We start from the raw sequence: 22727 nt of genomic DNA on the forward strand, positions 1-22727 counted from the left end.
CTGCCTCCTGCTGGCACGCAGCTCAGCGATCCCACACAGTGCACAGGGGCTCCATTCCCCCTGGCCCAGACCTGGTGGTCTCCCCGTAGGCCCACGCAGGGCAGGGAGCGCTTCGGCCCTGTACACGGAAGGGAGATGCAGGCGGGGAGAGGGAGCGGCATTGGCGTAAAGGCCCCAAGCCTCTTGCTCTGGACACGATGTGTTTTAATGGTTTCAGTGGCCTAAAGGCCACGTGTGTGAGGGCGACAGGGCTGTCACACGAAGTAGGCAGCCAGGGCGGACATCTTGTCCTTGGGCCGCCTGGGGTTGGGCTTCCCGGGAGGCCGCCGGCCCCGGGCCCGCCCCCGGCCCTGCCTCCGCCCCGGCCCACCACGGTGCATGGGGTGGCAGGAGGCCGCGTGCTTCAGCTCCACCAGCTCCTGGAAGACAGGGTCGCAGAAGACGCAGCCCGTGTGCTGGGTCTCGTCGCCCGGGAGGGGGCACTTGGCCTTGTTGAAGTCCACGTGGAGCAGGGCGGCCTCGCAGGCGGGGCAGGTGTCAGCCGAGACCCGAACGCGGTGTGCATTCTCGAAGCAGTGGGCTACCACGTTGCACTTGTTGCACGCCACCTTCCACTTGGGGCCCGAGGTGGCGTCCAGCACCAGCACCCCACGCTCGCACTCCACGCACTGGCCGATGCCCAGCATGCTCAGCGAGTGTGGGCAGCTGGGATGCGTGCACTCGTTGCAGCCCATGCCTGGGGGAGAAGGAGCCTGGTGAGGCAGCCAGCCCTGCCCATTGCCCCCACGGCCCCCGGGGCCCTCCCCCCGGCAGAAAGTGCTCCACGGGGCCTGGCACTTGGGGACGCCTTGGCAGCCAGTGCGACCACACCCCCATCCTGGTCTCTGTCAACCTTTAAGGCCCTCCAGGCTTCCGTCCTAGTGCACCCCAGCCGAGCCCATCCCCTTTGCTCCACTTCCACGGCTTATCACCTGAACCCCACCTGGCACCCTTGTCACTGGGCCCCATGGGGCCGTGGGGGGGTCTCAAAGCCACTGCATGGCGGGTACAAGGCCTCCTTCCCCAGCCTCCAGCCCCGGGGTGAATGTGAGTGGATGCCACACTGCTACAGCTTCCTGGTCTGCGTTTGGGATGGCACCGCCCCAGGAGGCCATGAGAGACAGGAGGGCCCCGGCCCCTTCAGCCCAGGGCTCAGGGCCGGTGAGTGCAGGCAGGGCTGGGGGGGGGGGGGGCCTGGAAGCCACTCCCTGGACAAGCAGCAGGAGGGCAGGCCAGGCTCACCCTTCTTCATGTCTCGGAAGGGCGGGTGGTTGTAGCAGTAGGGGCACAGCGGGTAGGCCTTGCCCCGCGAGCCCGACGACCACAGGACCAGCTCGAAGTCATCGAGCGGGCAGCGCAGCTCCTTGTAGAGCTTGATGGTGCCGTTCTGGGGGAGGGTGTAGGTCTCGTCGCAGTGCGAGCAGTGCAGGCGGCTCGGCTTAGCCTGCAGCAAGGCAGGGGTGGGGCGTGAGGGCCTTTGCCTGCCCTCTTTCCCTGCCCCTGGCCGCGAGCCCTGTGGGTGGTGCTGGCAGAGCCGCTGTGTGGCAGCCAGGACGAGGGCCATCACTGCCGCACCGGGTCACCCCACCTACCTGGATGTACTTCATGAAGCGGTGGCACTTGCCGCAGCGCGACAGGGGCTTGCCGGTGGCCGCCAGGGGCGAAAAGGACACCTCCATCAACTCATCCATGCCTGGGGGCGGGCGGAGGGAGGCGTCATGGGGGAGGGGGGAGAGGGGCTGCTGACCGGCTCAGTGGGGGTCCCTGGGGGCTGGAAGCAGCAGCACTCCCCTGCGGACAGTGGGGCTTCCACTATGAGGGCAGGCGAGCAGGGCGGTGCGTGGCCCAGGCCCCGCGTCCACGCCGTGTGAACAGCCACCCCCTCTGAGGGTGCCTGAGCCCAGATCTGGAGCTAGTCTTCCACGGGTGGGCGGCGCCTGGTCCCGGTGCCGGGCTGCTGACACAGGGAGCTCTGCTGGGGGCAGGGAAGAGGCGGGCCTTACCGGCGATGGAGTCCACGAAGTAGTGGAACTTGCGCTTGAAGATGTCCAGGGTGTGGCCCAGGACCTGGCGGTAGTCGGCCTTGCCCTGGGCGATCAGGTTCAGCTGCTTCTCCACGGCGCTGCGGATGGTGGGCAGCACCAGCTCTGCGTCTGGAAGCAGGGGAGGCCGCGGCCGCGTCACTAGGCAGGACCAGGCTCACGCACTGCCCCCTCCTCCTCCTGTCCACTCAACCAGATGATGGCACCAGGCTGCCTCCTATGCCCTGCTTCCCCCCCACCCTGCCCCAGAAATCTTGGGCAACGCGGCCAGGGACATGTCACTCCAGGACTCACAGACGAGCCGCTCGCCATCCCACGCACAGGCCCGGGGAGGCTCACCGATCTTGTAGTAGCCGTGCACCAGGACGACGCCGAGGTTGGTGGGCTTGAGCCGGCGCCCACTCTCCACGGTGACGTAGTTGCGCTGGCAGATATTGTTGATGTGCACGGGGATGCTGGCGTCAGTCCCTAAAGCACACGGCAAGGCCCTGGCTGTGCCTCGGCCGGCCCCCCACTCTCCAGGTCCTACCCCAACCCCATGGGCTCTTGGTCTTTCCTTTCCATGCTGTGCCGGGCACATGGGTGCCTTTCGTGTCCTGCTCTCATGGCCCAGGGTGCTGATTCCCGCCTTACCATCGAGGGAGGCTAAGGAACTCTGCCCAGGCCACAGAGCTTATTCTGGGCGTGCCAATGTCACCTCCTGGGCCTCTCCTACCTGGACCCTGCGACGCCCAGCCCCCTCTCAGACCCCCCGTCTCCCCCCAGCAGCTCCACGAGCGAGTGTCTGCTGAGGCCCCAGGACCCACAGAGAAGGCTGGGGTTTGAGCCCCCAGGGCGGTGGGCTCTGCTCAGGTGCCCCTTACTACAGCCCATGGGCCTCTGGCCGTGTGTACTACTGGGCCGGGCGCTGCCTGGGGTGCGGCTGCCAGGAGCCAGGGCGTGGAAGAGGCGCCTAAGCCACGGCAGAGCAGAGCAGAGCAGTGCCCACTCCACGGCAGGCAGCTCCTTTGAGAGCAGCAGCACTGGGAAGCCCCCGGCACCCCAGGCTCTCGGGAGCAGCAGGCCTCCGGGATTCCAGGACAGAGCTGGACTGGCTGGGAGGACTTGGGAAGACGCTGTCCTGACTCTGGGGATAGCTGGGCCATGTGGCTGGTCCCTCGGGGTGCGTGGGTTCACAGCGAAGGCCTGCCTGGCTCTGGCGGGGCGTGGGCCCCGGCGGGCGCGCTCACCAATGCCATGCTTCTCCATGAGTGTGATGAGCTCGGCCTCGGTCAGGTAGTCGGGGGGGCTGGTCTGCTTCTCCAGCATCTTCACCTCGGCCACGGCGAAGGTGTCGCCCCTCTGGCAGGTGGGCAGGCTCTCCTCCAGGGGCACGCTTTGCCAGGGCATGATCTCCGTGAAGCCTGGCGAGAGGACGGTCTTCCCCGAGCAGGTGAACAGCTCAGGGCCGATCCGGAAAGAGATGGTGGTCTGGAGATACTTGCAGTCGTGGCTCACCGTGGCAATGAAGTGCCTGGTGATGTACTCGTACAGCCGCCATGCGTCGCCGCCTGCAACAGGCCTGGCACTCGTCACCCTGTGAGCTGGGCCGGGGCTCCCACTCGGGCACTGGATTCCAAAGCCCACAAACAGGAAAGCGAATGCACCCAAGGGAGATGGGCTCCTGTGCCCACCAAGTCCTTTTGGGGCCCCTCTGCCCAGCTGCTGCCCTGTCCTGGTCCCATGACAAGGGCATACAGCCAGGTGGTCCCAGGGCTACCAGGGGCCTGATCCTGTCCAGTGGGGGCCGTGTAGCTGGAGGAATGTGGGGGGGAGGGTGTGTCGGGATAGGGCCGGGAGCACCTGGTACCTAATTCGGCCTCCGTGGCAGACCTCATGGGGGTGATGGGAGGGTGGTCGCCAGCGTCATGGCCTTTGCGCGGGCGGTTGACACCTTCAGCTAACAGCCGCTTCACCTGCAGGAGAGGACAGAGAGGGGCCACATCGGGGCATGGGTTTGGCCAACGTGCCAGACAGCAGTCCAGGGCTTAGTGATGGGACGGCGGGGGCAGGCTGGCTCTCCTCACCGTGTCGGCCCAGTAGGGGTGGTTGGCCTGCTGTCGCAGGCAGCCCTTCAGGTCGAAGTTCTCAGGGTAGTGGGTGGTCTCTGTCCGCGGGTAGCTGATGTAGCCTTGCGTGTACAGCCGCTCGGCTGTCTGCATGGCGTGCTGTGGCCCCATGCCTGCAGGAGACAGGAGGCTCAGCACCCTCCCAGAGGGCTGCCCACAGGCTGCGTGCTCAGGCCCCACATAAGGTAGGCCTCTGAGCGGCTGGCTGGGGGGCCCCTGTCTGAGGCTCAGCTGCCCTCCGGGCCCAGGAATCACTGCCTGATAGGTGCTGAGCCCAGGGGTGGGGGTCAGCCCCGCCTGCACCCCTGGGGCTGAACGGGATCATCTCGGTGCGTCCCAAGCAGTCTTTGGGGGCTCTAGAGAAACGCCCTGCATACCCAGAGAAGAGCTGGCCACACGCAACATCTCCACGGTGTTCAGGGCCAGTGGCCTCTGCTTGGCCTTCTCCTTCCTGCTCGTGGCCTCCACCTGCAGGACGGGACGGAGGCAGTGATGCGGAGGTGGGAGGAGCCCGAAGAGAGGCAATCGAGCACGGGCAAGGGGCCTGCTTTCCTTTGTCTCTCTGCTTCTCAAACCCCCTCTTCCCTGCAGTCTGCAGGCTGGGTTCAGTGCTCGTTTGGGACCGGCAAGGGACACACAACAAGGCCTCTTTTCCAGACAGTTGTCTAGGAAAGAGAAAACCCGGAGGAGTGAGCAAGAGGCGGGAAGAAGGGGCTGCAGGCACGGCTGGCAGGAAGCCAGGACTTCACGTGCCATCACACAACTGTTCAGTGTGGACGACTCTCTTGAAACTTGCAGCAACGCCACGCAAGACCGACGGGGATCCATCTGTGGGCTGTGCTGGCTGGTGAGCTCCCCCTTCCACCTCTGGAAGGCACACTCATCAGAAGACAGGGCAGAAACAGTCCCAACGACTCTGCCCAGGGCCTGGGCCTCGGCCAATCCCCGGCCACGCCGGATTCCAGGTCCACAAACGTGGGTGCTAATGCTGAGGCTGCCTGTGGGTATGCAGTAGTGGAGCCCAGGGTTACGCAGGGTGATCTGGAGGCGGAGCTGGAGCCTCTGCAGGAATGCGACCCATGTGAACGCCTTCAGAAGTTCTGGGGCCTGAGAGAGCTGCATGGGTGGGCCAGCTGGCACGCAAGGAAGGGCAGGGTGGCTGAAGGTGGCCTGGCCACACCTCGATGGCTCTGGCAGCTTTCAGGGCCACGGGGCATCTGCAGAGCACGCCCTGTGCCCGTCACCCCACCCTCTTCCTGAAAGCGAGTCACACACACTCTGAGCAGGAAATATAACACCATGGAGATGCCAGGCGGATGGATCCCAGAGAAGTCCCCAGCTTGCTGTGTGGCCCTGGCCAAGCTCATCACAGAGGTCCCTCTGCAGCTACTAGCCCCCCCCCGAGATCACAGAGAAGGGACACCTGTGACATCTGCCCACTGGGTCACGTGGGAAGGGCCTGGCAGGTCCCAGGTGTGGACATGGGTGCCCCACAGCTGCCACGTTGGGAGAACTATCTTAGGAGTGGATGAATGAGCCAGGGGGACAGGTGTGGGTGGGGCGGGGCCATACCTGGGCTTCCTTCTCCTGCTTTGTCATGTTTAAGAACATTTGTGCGATCTCCCGGTCGAACACTCTCACTCGGTCCCAGTCCAGAAGCAGCGACCTGTCTTTGTCGGCGTTCACCTGCAGGACGGAGGACAGGAGGTGAACACACGAGGAGAAGCGGGCGGCGAGCCCAGCGCCTGGGTGGGCCTTGTGTGGGAGCCACGCAGCCCTGGCGCTGGTGTCTGCACCTGCTCCGGTGTGCTGATCCCGGCCTGAGCCCTGGTCTTGCTCGGGGTGGGCGGGGTGGCAAGGCTGCCGGTATCACATCCTCAGCAGCACCTGAGCCTCTGCTGCCCACCCAGGGTCCCTGTGTCAGCCCCAGCAGCTCCAGGGTCATGTTACGGATCCTGCAGCACGCGTCTGTGGAGGGTTTTATTTGAGGAAAGCGCCCTAGGACTTTCTAAAAAAATATTTTTGTTTATTTGAAAGGCAGAGAGACAGAGATGAGATCTCCCACCCGCCGATTTCGCTCCTCAAATGCCTGCCACAGCCGGGAGCTGGGAGCTCAAGCCGGGTCTCCCAAGGGGGTGGGGGGACACAGGTGCTTCAGCCATGACCACTGCCTTCCAGGTGGGCAGCAGCAGGACGCTGGGACGGGGAGAGCCGGGACCCACACCCGCCACTCGTATATGGACAGGGAGGCAGCGTTCGCAGGACTGTCTGACCGCTACACCCGGCCTCCCAGAATTTCCAAAAAGCTTAGAAGCTCAGGGCCCTGGTCCAGTGATCAGATGTGATTTTACCCTCGATTGCCAGAGCCAGCCTTGTCCCCACTCATCCAAGTTCAGCGTCCCCAGGCTCAGCCTAGCCGGGGCACCATAGGCCCACAGTGGCACCCTTACCCCTGAGGCCTGCAGGAGGAGGACGATGGTGATGACACAAGGCTTTCAGAGTCCACCCCCCAAACCCGGACACACACACACACACACACACAAACACACACAGAGCAGAGGCGGCACCTTGGCCTGCAGCACCCAGGAGAGGCCCAGTACACACACACACACACACACAGGAGGCACCTTGGCCTGCAGCACCCAGGAGAGGCCCAGTACACACACACACACACACAGCAGAGGCGGCACCCTGGCCTGCAGCACCCAGGAGAGGCCCAGTACACACACACACACACACAGAGAGCAGAGGCGGCACCTTGGCCTGCAGCACCCAGGAGAGGCCCAGTACACACACACACACACACACAGAGCAGAGGCGGCACCTTGGCCTGCAGCACCCAGGAGAGGCCCAGTACACACACACATACACACACACACAGAGCAGAGGCGGCACCCTGGCCTGCAGCACCCAGGAGAGGCCCAGTACACACACATACACACACACACAGAGCAGAGGCGGCACCTTGGCCTGCAGCACCCAATAGGCCTCCGGCTTGAAGGACTGGATTTTGTCGTGCCTCTCCACACAGAAGCCCAATGTAGGAGTCTGGCATGGCCCGAAGGAGATGAGAGAGCTGTCCAAATCGCCGTACTTCCCCTGGAAGTACTTGGTCTGGAACCTGGGTGGGGGCGGGGGTGAGGGTGGGGTGCGGGAGAGAAGGCCATGTGGTTAAGGATTCACCTGAGACCCCACTGTGAGTGCCCCGGGGCTGGGGTGGTGAGCGCAGGACAACCGGAGGTGGCAGCGAGAGGCAGGGAGGAGCCCTGGGGAGGAGTCACGCGTGCACGGGTGGGAAAGCCAACAGGAACAGCAAAGCTGGGTCCCAGTGGGCCAGGGAGCCCTGCTAATGGGTACCCCTGCCACACCCCCTCAGGACCCGAGTGCCAACGGGCCCATGCCACCTATGCAGCAGCGGCCTGTGTGACCCACGCCGGCACAGTGAAAACTGCCCAGAGGCCCAGGGCAGCCGCCCAGCGGCACCTGGTGAAAGCACAGCCAATGCGCAGGTCCAGCTCCTGGCGGGCGTCCACCGACAGCGCCTCGTTGTGGTCCGGCTCGCCCAGGCGGGCCATGGCGCTACAGATGTCTGTGTCTGTGATGGAGCTGAACCTGGCCCGGTACACGGTCTTCTCGCCGCCATGGGCCTTATTCATGACGGGGACGACGGCATCAAGGACCTGGTGGGAAGCCATCCGGCTGGGATCGCCTCCACCCCCCATCTCTGTCCCACCCCTCAGCCGTCAGGCCCGGCTCCTTCCGGGGCCCAGCCTCAGCACGTGTGTGGCCCCCTTCACCAAGACCCCCGCCGTCTTCCTGCCCTTCCAGGAGCCTCCATCTACGTGCAGACCCCTCACCCACGGCTACATTGCCATTCACATGCCCCTCCCCACTGCCGCCCTGCACTGCCCCCACCGCTCCTCCCCCTGCTGCCAGGCACACAAGGGACCTCGCAGTCCCCAAATCCACTGGGAGCCTACTCTTAGGAGGAGGGTGTGCTGGGGGTGAGTACGTGAGACTTTGAAGAGACTGGAGAAATACAGGGCAGGAAAAAGCCCAGCAGAGGCAAAGGCCACGGCCAGAGTGGGAAGGCGCCAGGTGGGCCCAGCTGCGGCTTGGGGGCGGGGGTGTGGGTGGGGTCCCACAGCTGAGACTCACTAGGAGGGCAGTGCGGAGGGAGGGGACAGTGTGTGAGCGAGTCTGCTCTCGCCGGAACCACCTCCTGCATCCTGAGTTTGCCAGGCCCTGGGCCGCACTAGGGGTGCCAGGGCGTCTGGGTGACCCTGTAAAGACCCACAGCCTGAGGGGCACCATGGGAGGAGCAGTCGGGTGCAGCCGCCTGCTTTCCTGGAGGGAGGGCTGGACGGGTGGAGGTGGGCGTGGGGAAGAATGAAGCCTGGGACAGGAGGGTGGCGCCGAGGCCAGGTGTCAGCTGGCATCGTCTGAAGGTCCCTGAGATGGCCCTACGCTGGGCCAGCCTTCCAGACCAAACTTGCGCCACCCCACAGAACACCCTGCCCCTGCTACGCTCGCTCGGCCTCGTGTCCCCAGCAAGGGCACCAGGATTTTCTGAGATGAAGCAGAGAAGGGCCTTTCTGAGCCATTATGAATGATTCCATGTGGCAGCCCCAGGCCTGGGGGACTGTGAGTGTCAGTGCGGAACGAGTGGCAGAGAGGTGGAAAGTGGGCCCCGCAGGGGGCACCCCACTCACCTCGAAGCAGATGTTCTCCCCTTCCTTGTCACAGTCCAGCCACAGCACGATGTAGTCGCAGCCTCTGCCCTCCACCTGCCACAAGGCACACGTGAACGTGAACAGGTGCCTGCCGCAAGCCCCGCCCCCAGCACAGCTGCCCAGGGGGCTCCCTGCCTGGAACAGGAGGCAGAGTCTGAACCCCAGGTTAGGAGGACGGTGCCCAGGCTGGGCCAGGACTGGCTGCAGTGAGACTGGCCACTCAGGAAACACTTTGGTTCACAATTGCTGGTTTGGGGCTGATGTGTGGCACAGCAGGTTAAGCCACTGCTTGCGACCCCAGCATCCCATACGGGTGCCGGTTTGTGTCCTGGCTACTCTACTTGATCCAGCGCCCTGCTCCCTGGGAAAAGCAGTGGAAGATGTTCCAAGTACTTGGGCCCCTGCCAAGGCCTGGATGATACTCCTGGTTCCAGAGACAGATGGAGAGACAGAGTTACCTCCCATGTGTATGTTCACTCCCAGATGGCTGCAACAGCCAGAGCTAGGCCAGGTGAAAGCCAGGAGCAAGGAGCTTCGTCTGGGTCTCCCATGTGGGTGGCAGGGGCCCAAGCACTTGGGTCATCTTCCACTCCTTTTCCCAGGCACATTAACAGGGAGCTGAATCGGAAGTGGAGCAGCCAGGACTTGAACCTGCCCCTGAATGGGAATGCCGGCGTTGCAGGTGGTAGTTTTATCTGCTATGCCACAACGCTGGTCCCTAAATAAATACATCTTAAAAAAAAAAAAAAAAAAAAAAAAGAACTGCTTGTTTGTGGACAGAAACAAAATCCGAACTGCTATGATGTTAACCCCAAAACTGCCTAGAGAAACGGCTGTGTAGAGTGGCTCTCAATGCTGACAGAGGCCACTCTAGGTGGGGAGACCTTGATTATGGTTTCTTCTTTCTCCTTATGTATATCCTCCAATTTCCCACAACGGGAAAGCACTTGCTTTACAATTAGGGAAGAAATCCCAAGCAAACAAATTACTGTATTTCAAAAGCAGAACGGGAACAAGTGTACAGCAGCAGGTAAAGATGCTGCTTGAGGGTTAAGCCACTGCCTACAGCGCCGGCACCCTTAGGAGTGCAGGTTTGAGTCCCAGCCGTTCCACTTCTGATCCAGCTCCCTGCTAGTGCACCTGGAAAAGCAGAGGGAGGTGGCCCACATGCTTGTATCCCTGCCACTCACATGGAAGACCTGGAAGACACTGCTGGGGAGGGAACCAGTGGACGGAAGATCTGTCTCTCTTTCTCTGTAACTCTGATTTTCAAATAAATAAATAAATCTTTTTTTAAAAAAAGGGGCCGGCATTATGGCATAGTGAGTAAAGCCGCTGCCTGCAGGGCCGGTATCCCATATGGCGCTGGTTTGAGTTCCAGCTGCTCTACTTCCGATCCAGCTCCCTGCTATGGCCTGGGAAAGCAGTAGAAGATGGCCCAAGTCCTTGGGCCCCTGCATCCATGTGGGAGACCCGGAAGAAGATCCTGGCTCCTGGCTTTGGATTGGCACAGCTCTGGCCGTTGTGGCCATTTGGGGAGTGAACAAGCGAATGGAAGACCTTTCTCTCTCTGCCTCTCCTTCTCTGTCTGTATAATTCTGACTTTCAAAATAAAATAAAATCTTTAGGGGCCAGTGCCGTGGCACAGTAGGTTAATCCTCTGCCTGTGGCGCCAGCATCCCATATAGGGGCTGGCTCTAGACCCGGCTGCTCCTCTTCCAATCCAGCTCTCTGCTATGGCCTGGGAAAACAGTAGAGGATGGCCTGCACCACATGGGAGACTGGGAGGAAGAACCTGGCTCCTGGCTTTGGATCAGCACAGCTCTGGCCATTGTAGCCATTTGGGGAGTGAACCAGTGGAAGGAAGACCTTTCTCCCTGTCTCTCCCTCTCACTGTGTAACTCTACCTCTCAAATAAATAAATAAAATCTTAAAAAAAATAAAATCGTTAAGAAAAATAAAGAAGATGCTGCCTGGGACCCGCAAACCCCATACTGGAGTGCCTGTGGCCGAATCCCAGCTCGGCCTCCGTTCCTGCTTCCTGCTATAGCACACTCTGGGAGGCAGTGGGCAACGGCTCAAGTAGTGAGAGACACGTCTGATCGCTGGATCCTAATTCTGACCTGGTCATTGCAGGCATTTGGGGGAGTGGACCAGTGGATGAAAGATCTCTCTTTCTCTCTGTGGCTCTGCCTTTCAAATAAATAAACACATAAAACAGAATAAGAAAAGCTGGGAACTGTGTAGCGAGTTGCTGTGTGCGATGCTGGTATCCCATAGTGCAGTGCTGGTTTGAATCCTACTGCCTTTGCTTCCAGCTTCCTGCATCCTGGGAGGCAGCAGATGACGGCTCAAGTGCCCGGCAGCTGCTGCCCACGTGGGAGACCCGGATGGAGTTCTGGGATCCTGGCTTTGGCATGGCTGGGCCCTGGCTATTGTGGAAACTTGAGGAGTAAACCAGCAGATGGAAGATGCTTTCTGTCTTTCTCTGTCACTCTGCCTTTCAAGTAGATGAAAATAAGAGAGTAAACATAAAAAAAAAAAAAAAAAAAAAAAAAAAAAAAAAAAAAAAAGAGCGAAACGCTTGTGCTCTCCTGGACTGAGCGACAGGTGTACTCAGCCTTGCTGGATGTGCTCAGGGGCACCAGGCCTGGAGGGGCCGTGTGGGCCCGCGGGGGACGCACAAGGGGCAGAAAGGCCTCCCTGTGAGGGCACAGGGACAAGCACTCGAACTGTGCTCAGCTCCCGGCTCCCGCCCACTGTGCCCACCGCTCGCACCTGCAGGAACTTCACCATGTTCAGCTTTGGATTGGCTTCCTTCTTCTCGGTCGGGGCTTGGCTGAACAGCTCCGCGGGGTCCACCTTGTCCCACTTGTTGTACTTCCCTACAAACCAAGGCCGTGATGCGCAGTCACACACCACAGCTCGCGGGGGTCAGCCTCTGCCACCTGCTGACCCCTCATGGGCGGCTTGGAGAGCCACTGGCCCAGGGTCCCCTGACAATCAGACGGGGTAGGGCATGGGTTTGGGTCTTGGGCTAACACCCACCACCCTGCCTTCCTTCGGCTGGGTAGGGCTGGGTAGGGCTGCTGCTCTGGCCTCACTTCCAGGGCTTCTCTGCAGCTGGAAGCTCCAGTCTTGGGCTGGCTCACTTTGTCAGAGCAGAAAACACTCCTGCCTCTTAAGGCCCAGCTCTTGCATGCTGGGTCCTTGGCTTGCTTGGAGGCCCTATTTCTTGCAGCCTGGGAGAATGGGGTCAGACAGATTCAAGTTCGAATCCTGGCTCTCCAGTTTTGCCATCCAGATACAGAGTCTGGAGCCCAGCTCTATCTATCCCTTTCTGTCACCGCTGAGCAGCGAGAACCACCACGGAGGCCTTGCCGCGTTGGGCAAGACCCACACCGAGAGCTCCGCCTTCCCCTTGGCATGGCGCCTCAGCAATCCTGGGCTGCAGGGGGTTTGGGTGTGAGGCCCCCCTGCCCCCCGCAAGAACAGAAGCTCACGGAGGCCTGGCTGAGAGTCCTGTCAGCCACACGGCCCTGCAGGGCCACTAACACTGGCCCTTGCAAGGAACAACGTGAGCATGACAGCGACAGCTGCTAAGTGGCAAGTGCCTGCGTGGGACAGGCTCTTTACCTCCTCAGCCACAGGAAGGCGCCCAGGGCAGGCAGTGACCCCGGGGACTCAGGAGCGCTGACCTCCAGGGCCTGGGTTCTGGGTGCCTCACCCAGGAACCCCTGGTCATCACTCTAACATTTGCCAGCTCCAAGACTCAAGTGTTCGGGACAAAGTTCTCTGTCGAGACATGTACCTAGCTCTGGCTGCACCCTGGGCTGCACAGTGCAGGCTGGGTGAGAGGGCGGGGAAGGGGTGCACTCACCCAGGAAGTCCAAGGTCATCACGTGGCCACAGACGGATGTCATCTTGAAGCGGACAGGCTGGCCGGCGAAGGTGCCGGTGTACTCGTGCACTGAGCATACGCCATTGAGCCCCTTGTGCGAGGACATGTTCCCTGGGGGAGAAGCACATGGATGCACACGCTGGGGAGACCCTGGGCCCGGCCGCTGTCTCTCGGAGAGCCAGAGCCCTCCTTTTCCCGAGCGGCCCGGGGAGAAACACTCCTCAGGCCCTGCCGGCAGTTGGGTACTGAGAGACACAGCCGTGCCCAGGGAAGCAGCACCTGTAAACCGCCGGCCTGGAGTGGGCCCGTGTCAGCTGCAGCCAGGACGGGGTACCCTCGGGCCCTCTGCTCTGTCTGCCCTCCTGGTTTCACCCTTCAGATTGACTGCTGCTTCATTTTCATGCAAACTTGACTCAAAGGTCCCTGAGAGCCCTAATGACCGGATGCTGCGGTGTGGCCTCACCCGCTGAGCCCTGGGTAGCAGGCACACTCCGGGGCCTCAGCCCCTCCAGACCACGCCTGGCAGCTGTGTGAGGGGCTCTTTCTCCCCCCGCTGCTGGACCAAGAGTGAGAGACAGTGCGCACCTGCCATCTCTTGGTGCCCCGCAGCCAAATACTCCTTGAACTGGGAGGGGATTTCATGGATGGGAGGAGACACCTCCCAGCCGGGCCCCCGGGCAGCTGGCGTGGGGTGAGGGGCAGGCATGCCCTCTCTAGCTCCCTGGTGCTTCAGGAGCACCTGCGGCCACTCCTGAGCGAGCAGAGGTGCAGGGGCCGAGCCAGGGGGCCAGCAGGCAGTGGTGCGTCCAGGGATGGCTGAGACGGGGGGCGAGGCCCTGACTCAGTCTTCCTCCTTCCAGGATGGGTTTCTGCTGCTTGGAGCCCACACCCCTGCTGGCACAGCGCTCAGACAACGACCGCCCCTTCCCCTGCCCCTGAATTAGGCCTCGCTCCTTTTGAGTGTGCACACAAACTCGGCCCGCGGTCGCCAACGCTGTGTGGCTTCATTAGTGCCTGCTGACCTGCGGGCCCAGCTGGGAAAAGAAAGAAACGTCCAGAAAGGCTAAAGGCACCAGGACCACGGTTACGGACCAAAGCACTGGTGGGGAGGTTAAGGACCTACCTCGAGAGAGGATCTTGGCGATGGACTGGGCCAGGGACGGCTTTTCCGCCACCATGAGCACCGTCTTCATCCTGGCTCTGGGCTGTCAGGGTCCTCGGCCCCTCACTCCACAGGTACCGGGCGACAGCGAGGCTCAGAGACGGCTCTTCCACAGCTCCCACGCAACCCACACTGGCACCAAGGGAACTCAGTTGAAAGCAAACACACACCCTGAGAAAAGAACGAGAAATGAGGGAACCTGGACGGCCTGAGACAGAAACAAGTGCCCAGGTCACCCGCGGACTCACACGGCCCTAGGGACGTGGGCTTGTTTGGAGGGAGCTCACGGGCTCCCATTGGCCTGCAGGCCAGGAGGGAGGCGCTGCGGCAGGGCGGAGGCCCTCCCACTCGAGGGCGTGGTCTCCCAGAGCAGAGGGGCCCCGTCACGGCCTCTGTCCTGCTGGCTCCCACGGGTGACAGTGGTACCCCTGCCTAGGCTGAGCCCCGTCTGGAGAATGCAGGTGCCCAGGCAGGGCATCTGTCTCTGGAGCCAGGAGCATCATCCTGGTCTCCCATGTGGGTGGCTGGGGTCCAAGGACTTGGCCATCCTCTGCTGTCTTCCCAGGCACATCAGCAGGGAGCTGGAGCAGACGGCACTCTGGGTAAGGGATGCTGGCGTTCCAAGGGGCCGCTTAAGCCACTACGTCATGATGCCGGCTCCGAGAACTGTTCTGTTCTGGCAGGATGAGCCACGTCCTCCCGTGCCCCACACCTCTGTCCCAGCCCACTGCACTGCAGGTCACAGCCTGTGACGGCCTTGTCCTCCCACCGGGACCCTAGCTTAAGGTCTACGTCACTGCAACAGCCGTCTCTGCCGGACACGTGGCGGCTAACACCGTCGGCAGAGTGAGAAGTAAAGTAAAATAAAGTAAAACCAAGACAAGACACACAGGCTTTCTACCTGTTTGATCGTTATAGATGCAGCAGTGGTATTTGTAAATGTAGCAGGGTGTTTTTAACAACAGCCTCCTATGGAGACAGTTGGCCGGTTTTTGGGGAAGAAAATATGAAGATTTCCATTTTGAAACTTCCGCCAAGGAGCAGGCCTCGGCACAGTGCAGAGGATGCTGCATCCAGGTCCCGGCTCCGCTTCTGACCCCAGCTTCCTGCTGACGCACACCGGGGAGGCGGCCGGTGACAGCTGAAGTGGGTGGGTCCCTGCCGCCCGCACGGGAGACCTGTGCTGAGCTCCCGGCTTCAGTCCGTTCCAGTCCCAGTCATTGCAGGATTTGGGAAGTGAACCAGTGGATGGGAGATCTCTCTCTCTCTTTCAAATAAGTCAACAATGACCAAAAAAAAAATCAGAGCTAAAATGAGTTCCTAGGAGAACTTCAGAAATCCATGGAAAGGTGAGTGATGAAAAAACTAGGCCCGGATTTCAAATTCTGCACCAAAATAAACTTACCCTGCAATTCCTTTTTCTGTGAACTCTTTAACTATCCTCATGGTTCTCTCTCTAGCAGAAACCCGACCTGGACACTCAGGAGGGGCAGGCGCGCGAGCACGCACGGATGGGGACACACACTGGCACCGCCCCGGCATGCAGCAGACTCGGCACCTCTCCTTCCAGGAATGAGCACCCCCGGCACGCTGGGCCAGTGCTGGGTGCAGAGCCCACTGCACAGAGCGACAGCAAGCCCTGTCTTTCCAGAACTTGCACCAGTACCAGGGAGCCAGCAGCTGGGAGGGTCTGGGAGTTAGCAGGGCTGGGCCAGGGGCTTCTGGGGAAAGAGCCCAGGTAAAAAGATTAGGGGATGGCCGGGCAGCCTGGAGGAACAGCAAGGAGGCTGCTGGGGTCCCTTGAGCCTTGACTGAGGGTTGGCACTGGGGGGCAGTGGAGGCTTCGACGGGACTGAGATGATCTGACCTCAGGTCTTCACTGAACCCTTCCCGGAGTCAGAATGTGGACAAGACGAGGAGGGGCGGGAGGTGTGACAGCAGCGCAAGGGTTTCTTGCTAAGGCTGCTGAAGGGGTGGCCACTGATGGAGGTAGAAACAGCAAGGAGGGAGCAGTTCTAGCTGGAATGAGAACAGCCAACATGCTGGCCCTGGAGGAGGTGATGCTCGGAGGAGTGAGCTAAAGGGCAGACGCCAGGCTGGAGGCTGGGGGGGGGAACCAGCAGGGGGAGTCGGGACAGGCGGGCAAGGTGGCCTCTGAGACCTGGCGGTCCAAGGGCCCAGGCGACCCTCATGGGGTCCTTTGGTGAGAGACAGAGGTGAAAGCTGAGTGGGTGGGCGCTCAGGAAGGCCTGGGAGAAGGGGAGGGGAGGACACACCAGTGTGTCTGCATGCGGCTGGGGCTGCCCTGCAGAGGACCAGAGGAGATGCAGAGGCAGGGAGGGGCTGACAGCCATGCACCCGGGGCGGGGTCGAGGGGGTGACAGGCGGCCGGCCAGCCTTGGTGAGGAGAGGAGGGAGGGCGTGTCCAGGCAGTGCAGGGGGTGCGCCAAGGTCCAGTTCTCCTGATGGAAGAGGAAGAGGCGGCAGAGGGAGGCCTGGTCGGGGTGGGTAGCAGGAGTCCAAGGAGGCCACTCTCAGGGGCACGATGGCCGACTCGGGACCCGGGGTGAGCTGTGGGGGCCGGCAGTGCTGTCCGTGTGGACACTGAACACCCCCGCCGCGGCCAGGACAGGGCGGCGCGGGAGCGACCCCGGCTGTTGCACGCAGTGAAGCCAGGCAGGTCTCTGCCGTGAGACCCATCCCACAGCGCGAGACCTGGCGTTCACCGCGGGGAGCTGGGCAGACCAAGGCCTGCCCCTCTGTGCAAGGCCACACCTGGCGGTGGCGAGGAAGAGACAACTGCTGTGGGGGCACTTGAGGGGGCGATGTACCTGGTCACACATGTCTGCAGGGGACCTCAAAAGGTCAGAGCAGAGTGTGTGTGTGTCAGGCCTGGGGACAGGGCTGAGGGGGCTCCTGCCCACCATACCCCCTCTTGCACCTTTTACCTTTGGTGCTACGGACACGTGTGATGGGTCAACAGGAACTAAGACAACGGATTTAAGAAAAGACACACTAGGGGCGGCTGTTTGCTACAGCAGGTAAGATGCTGGCTAAGACACCCGCGTGCCATGCTGGGGGCTCCACACTCAGCCCCTGCACTTGACCCCAGCTTCCTGCTAATGCTGACCCTGAAAGGCAGCAGTGGTGGCTCAAGTAGCTGGGGTCCTGCCAGCCACGTGGCAGACTCAGACTGAATTCCCGGCTCTGGGCTATGGTCTGGCCCAGTCCCAGCTGTTGCAGCCATCTGGGGAGTGAACCAACGAATGGGAGAGCTCTCTCTTTTCCTGTCACTCTGCCTTTCAAACAAACACATTTAAAAAAAATTATTTGAGGTCTCTAAAATTTAAAAACTGATTTTAGGGTCTGGCGTTGTGGCATAGGTTAAGCCTTCACCTGCGGTGCCGGCATCCCTTGTGGGTGCTGGTTCACGTCCTGGCTGCTCCTCTTCTGGTCCAGCTCTCTGCTTATGGCCTGGGAAAGCAGTGGAAGGTGGCCCAAGTCCTTGGGCCCCGGAACCCACATGGGAGATCTGGAAGAAGCTCCTGGCTTCAGATTGGCACAGCTCTGGCCACTGTGGCCATCTGGGGAGTGAACTAGTGCATGGAAGACTGTTCTCTGTCTCTCCCTCTCTCTGTAACTCTACCTCTCAAATAGCTAACTAAAGAAATATTAAAGAAAAAAAAAAACGTGACTTTAAATCTTTTGAAAACACGTCCCCTTGGTGTTTTTTTCCCCATGGTGTCAAAGTCCCATCTCTCCTGCTCCCTTCATACCCAAATACTTGAGTTTTTCGACAAAGAGCGAGCAAGCTGACTAGTCACTCCAGAGAGACACGTTTTGTCTCTGCATTATCTCCATTATCTGAGATCATCTCAAGTTACCCAGGAGCAGGGCTACCTCTGGGCAGCACACAGCAGGGCACGTGCGCTTCAGACAGCCTGTCCACCTGTCAGGCCATGCAGCTGCTACTCATCTTTCACATGCACCTATAGCATTGGCTCTAGGAAAAAAAAAAAATCCTCATTCTTGGGACAGATGTTTAGCCTGGCAGTTAGGGTGTCCACATTCAGCATCTGAATGCCTGGGTCTGAGTCCTGGCTCTGGCTCCCAACTCCAGCTTCCTGCTAACGTAGCCCCTGGGAGGCAGTGCTGACGTCTCAAGTAGCTCGGTCCTGTCAGCATGTGGCATTACGTTCCCAGCTCCTAGTTCTGCCTGGCTACTGCGGCTGTTTGTGGGGTGAGCCAGTGGATGGGACTTTACACTCTCTCTTTTGGTCTCTCTCTTAAATAGTTAAAAAGAACAACAAAAAAGGAAATACAAGTTCTGGTTCAACGTCTCACACTTCAGCAGTGGATGCATATTTGGTAGTATTTCGAGTATCACAGTTTTACTGGGGAAAAGCCCCACTGCGTCCTAGGATCCGGAATCACAGAATCCCGGGGCAAGGGCCTCACTGACACCTGGCGCAATCGTCTCGAAGAGGAGCAAACCCAGAGGAAGTGATTTCCAAAGGTCGCCCGGGACGTTGGTCGGGTCAGGGCTGAAACACATGCTTCCTGTTGGCTGAGTACGTTTCTCTTCAGCAGCATCAGGTTCCACGGAGTTCCACAGAGAGAGGGGCAGCGGGCGTGAGACAGAACCTCCCATCTGCGGGTTCACTCCTCAAATGGCCACAGCGGCTGGGGCCTGGCCGAAGCCAGGGTCCTGGGCTCCACTTCTGACAAGGCGGCTGCAGTCTTAACCGGGGTGCATCCTTCCTGACCCAGCCGGGGGCCCCCTTACTTTCTCAGTGGGAGCCGGTGAGAGGCAGCCTGAGGACAATGGCTTCCGAAATCCACTTCCCCTGCTCACATTCCTGCTCTACCAACACGAGTGTTCACTTGAGCTGCTGCCTTTAAAAAAAGAAAACGGCCGGCGCCGTGGCTTAACAGGCTAATCCTCCACCTTGCGGCGCCGGCACACCGGGTTCTAGTCCCTGTCGGGGTGCCGGATTCTATCCCGGTTGCCCCTCTTCCAGGCCAGCTCTCTGCTGTGGCCCAGGAAGGCAGTGGAGGATGGCCCAGGTCCTTGGGCCCTGCACCCGCATGAGAGACCAGGAGAAGCACCTGGCTCCTGGCTTCGGATCAGCGCGATGTGCCGGCTGCAGAGGCCATTGGAGGGTGAACCAACGGCAAAAAGGAAGACCTTTCTCTCTGTCTCTCTCTTTCTCACTATCCACTCTGCCTGTCAAAAAGAAGAAAAAAAAAAAAGCTTAACTTGATCAAGATGGCCAGAAACTGGCTGTTCATGGTCAACCATAGGGTGCATCGAGTTCAGTCCTGTTGCTGGCCAAAGCCTGCAGTCTGACTTCCTACTTCCAAGACAGAGCCAGGGAGGGCTAACGGGGTGTTGACATCCAACATTCCACAGTGGGACTCGGATTAGGACTCGAGTCAAGTGGAGGATGAGCGGTAGGCCAGCCTGCCAGCGCTTGGCCCGCTGCCCCCACCAGCAGAGGGAGCCCCGGGGAGACAACGCACTTACACGGGTCTCCTTTCATGTCAGGGTCTATGCCCAGGTCGGGTGATCCTGATAGTGGAGGCCTGGCGGTAGCCCAAACCACACTCAAGCGTCTGAGGAGTTCCTAGCTCAGTAGAAGAGCTGGTTAAAAAGAGGCTGCATCAGAGTCTCCCTGGGGAAAGATGGAGAAATCCCAAACTTCAAACAGCTAGGAGGGAGACACACAGGGGAGCTCCTAAAACCATCAGTGGACGGCACAGGTGTGGAAAGATGAGACATCTCGTGAGACAGAGCCCAGAGTGGAAGGAAGAAGAAAAGGCAACTCCCCTCTTGACTTCTGATGAGAATCAGGTGGCTCGGGAGGTCCTTCTGAGTCGGTCCCACCAGGAGCCCTTGACAAACATCATGGTGTGGCCTGAACGGGAAGAGACACGCGGGAGTCACCCGGATGTACTTTTTTTTTTTTTTGACAGGCAGAGTGGACAGTGAGAGAGAGAGACAGAAAGAAAGGTCTTCCTTTGCCATTGGTTCACCCTCCAATGGCCGCCGCGGCCTGCGCGCTGTGGCCGGCGCACCGTGCTGATCTGAAGCCAGGAGCCAGGTGCTTCTCCTGGTCTCCCATGGTGTGCAGGGCCCAAGCACTTGGGCCATCCTCCACTGCACTCCCAGGCCACAGCAGAGAGCTGGCCTGGAAGAGGGGCAACCGGGACAGAATCCGGCGCCCCGACCTGGACTAGAACCCAGTGTGCTGGCACCGCAGGCAGAAGTTTAGCCCATTGAGCCGCAGCACTGGCCCCGGATGTACTTTCCTGATGCATCAGCCAGAGAGCACAGGAATCTCCACAGAGAAGAACCAACGGTGTCAGGGTTAGAGGAGGGGGAGGGGTTGCATGTTCTAATATCTTTTTTTAAAAAAAAATGCTAATCAGGGATGGGCCTGCGCCGTGGTGTAGCAGGTAAAGCTGCCAACTGCAGTGCCGGCATCCCATGTGGGTGCTGGTTCGAGTCCTGGCTGCTCCACTTCCGATCCAGCTCTCTGCTATGGCCTGGGAAAGCAGTAGAAGTTGGCCCAAACGCTTGGGCTCCTGCACCCGTGTGGGAGACCTGGAGGAAGCTCCTGGCTCCTGGCTTTGGATCAGTTCAGCTCTTTCTGTTGTGGTCATTTGAGGAGTGGACCAGCAGAATGGAAGACCTTTCTCTCTCTGGCTCTCTCTCTCTCTGTAACTCTTTCAAATAAATAATTCTTAAAAAAAAAAAAAAAAAAAAAAGAAGAAAGAAGAAAGAGTCTTAGAAAAGGATTCCAGCCCCTCCCCCACCCACAGAGCAGCCGTGGAATGTGGCTTGGGCAGATGGGATGGGCTGCTGGTGGGGGAAGCTGGATAAGGGATGCCTGAATATCCCATACTCTCGGGATGCCCTCAGAAAGAGGATACTAGGAGGACAATCCTGATGGGGCCATCACAGAGGCATCACACAGGCTACCTAACATAGTCAATAAACCGGCAGGGAAGGCAGCATTGGTGACCTCCTTACAGGCTGGCTAGAAGAGTACCGTGGAAAATGGAACAGTGCTGTAACTTCAATCCTCATCTCTCCGAACTGAGCCGGAGTCCTGAGCCAAACGACTGAAGAACAAAGAATAGGAGTCAAATTGGGACCAAAAAGCGTAAACAGGGAAAGAGGAGGGATTGGCCAGCAGGTCTGGTGGGCCATTCTCAACACAGCGTGCACCTGCAGAGGTAGCACACCTCACTAGGCAAACTCCTGGTTGTTCCGGAGTAGCCAAGTCCCAAGGGGAAACTGCAGCGCATGCAGGAGGTAACTGTAGCGCAGGGAGCGTCTGGGAAGTGTACACCCCGCAGGACTCAGCCAATGAGGGCCCTGCGTGCTAGTACACAACTTGCTCGGGTGTACCCGCTCATCGGACACGAGACCTTGCAAGACCCGAGTCCACCTCTCGAGTGGACAGGGGAGGGTATCCCCCACACCATCCACCCAAAGAATCAGAAACGGAACAACCCTTAAGCTCCTCTGGGCCGGGCACGCCACGGCCATCAACACTGCTTCATTTAATCTCGCCAACAACTCTTAAGGGCAGGGACTGTCCGTTTTTACACTTTTCCCTCTCCAGATCACCAGTAAAGGGGCCAGTGTCGGTGCCCCTGGCACAGGACCCCCAGTGCTCAGTGGCCATGACGCCTTCCGCGTCCTATTCCCACAGGCCGGGGAAGCGAAGGGGCAAGACGAAGCCATCGCCTCCCCCGCCCCGACAAACCGCTGCCCCCGGACCCCGGGCCCCTCAGACCGCCCGGAAGTGGGCGCCGACCACCGCACCGCCTCGGCTTCCCGGCCCGGGAGGTTCCGACAGAAAGAGCCCGGAGAGGCCGCCAGGAGAACAGTGGCAGCGCCGGCGGCGCCCGGCCCCCGCCCAGCGCGAGGCTGAGCGCGCAGCCCATCCCCGCTCCCGCCACCGCCCCGGCGAGCGGGCACGCGAGGCCCGGCCCGGGACCCTCTCCTCTGCCCGGCCAGCACTCAGGACCCCGGCCGGAAGACGGGCTGCGCGGCCTGCTTCCGCGAGCAGCCCCTCTCGGCGCCCGCTGCTCACCCGCGGCCCCACCGCGCCTCGTCTCCGGCTCCCGCTCCCGGGGAGGGGCGGCCACTGCACCCCCGACTTCCGGGTCCGGCCGCCTCGGGCGTCCCCGCGTCCGTCCGACTCCCCCGTCCGACGGTGTCTGCGGGTTCCGGCGCTCGAGCGTTCCTGGGGCACCGCCCCGAATCCCCGCCGCCATCTTTGAGGGGTTCCGCGGAGCTCCGCGTAGACTCCCGGGGGGCTCGCTGTCCGAAGGGGGCTCCCCCAAACTCTCCACCCGGATTCTGCTCAGCTACGGGGAGCCAGTCATGACAGCCATCGTGCCAGTGATTGTGATGGTTGCTAACAAAGCTACGGACGTGTGTGCAGCAGGCTTTCGTCAAAGCCGTACCGTTTGTGGGATGCACGAGCGGATGATGTGTGCAAAACACCTGGAAATAAAAATGCTTGTGTCCGGCGCCGTGGTGTAGCAGGAAAAGGGACCGCCTGCAGTGCCGGCATCCATATGGGCGCCGGTTCGAGTCCTGGCTGCTCCACTTCCAGTCCAGCTCTCTGCTGTGGCCCGGGAAAGCAGTGGAAGATGGCCCAAGTGCTTGGGCCCCTGCACCTGCACCTGCACCCGCGTGGGAGACCTGGAGCTCCTGGCTTT

At 60.6% G+C, this 22727-nt stretch overlaps 1 protein-coding gene across 5 annotated transcripts; it reads right to left on the reverse strand.

Moving 5' to 3' along the window:
* Positions 1-153: 153 nt before the first annotated feature.
* On the reverse strand, positions 154-22171 carry TOP3B (DNA topoisomerase III beta). Of its 5 annotated transcripts, XM_062181935.1 has the most exons (20): positions 22094-22114; positions 21022-21113; positions 19513-19903; positions 17382-17459; positions 13947-14156; positions 12803-12934; positions 11701-11807; positions 8902-8976; positions 7673-7869; positions 7154-7310; positions 5762-5875; positions 4567-4657; positions 4148-4302; positions 3931-4036; positions 3311-3631; positions 2421-2549; positions 2043-2192; positions 1632-1732; positions 1282-1483; positions 154-736 (listed from the first exon to the last, which is right to left on the reverse strand). In XM_062181935.1, exons 5-20 carry the CDS (start codon positions 14014-14016, stop codon positions 255-257), a joined length of 2589 nt encoding a protein of 862 aa, XP_062037919.1. In that variant the 5' UTR covers positions 14017-14156; positions 17382-17459; positions 19513-19903; positions 21022-21113; positions 22094-22114; the 3' UTR covers positions 154-254. The 5 variants fall into 5 exon arrangements, with proteins under 5 accessions (XP_062037919.1, XP_062037918.1, XP_062037916.1 ...); XM_062181934.1 differs by lacking the exon at positions 17382-17459; XM_062181932.1 differs by lacking the exons at positions 17382-17459; positions 19513-19903; positions 21022-21113 and having other exon boundaries at positions 22094-22171.
* Between the last annotated feature and the right edge of the window lie 556 nt (positions 22172-22727).

Source organism: Lepus europaeus, chromosome 23, assembly GCF_033115175.1.
Source record: "Lepus europaeus isolate LE1 chromosome 23, mLepTim1.pri, whole genome shotgun sequence".
Classification (NCBI taxonomy): domain Eukaryota; kingdom Metazoa; phylum Chordata; class Mammalia; order Lagomorpha; family Leporidae; genus Lepus; species Lepus europaeus.

Excerpts from the sequence above, each read along its gene's own strand:
- TOP3B (XM_062181932.1), bottom strand. The coding sequence starts at position 14,016 with ATGAAGACGGTGCTCATGGTGGCGGAAAAGCCGTCCCTGGCCCAGTCC. Across the intron at positions 2,550-3,310 it reads CATGGAGAAGCATGGCATTG|GGACTGACGCCAGCATCCCC; the intron begins GTGAGCGCGCCC and ends CGTGTGCTTTAG. Across the intron at positions 2,193-2,420 it reads GCACGGCTACTACAAGATCG|ACGCAGAGCTGGTGCTGCCC; the intron begins GTGAGCCTCCCC and ends CCCTGCTTCCAG.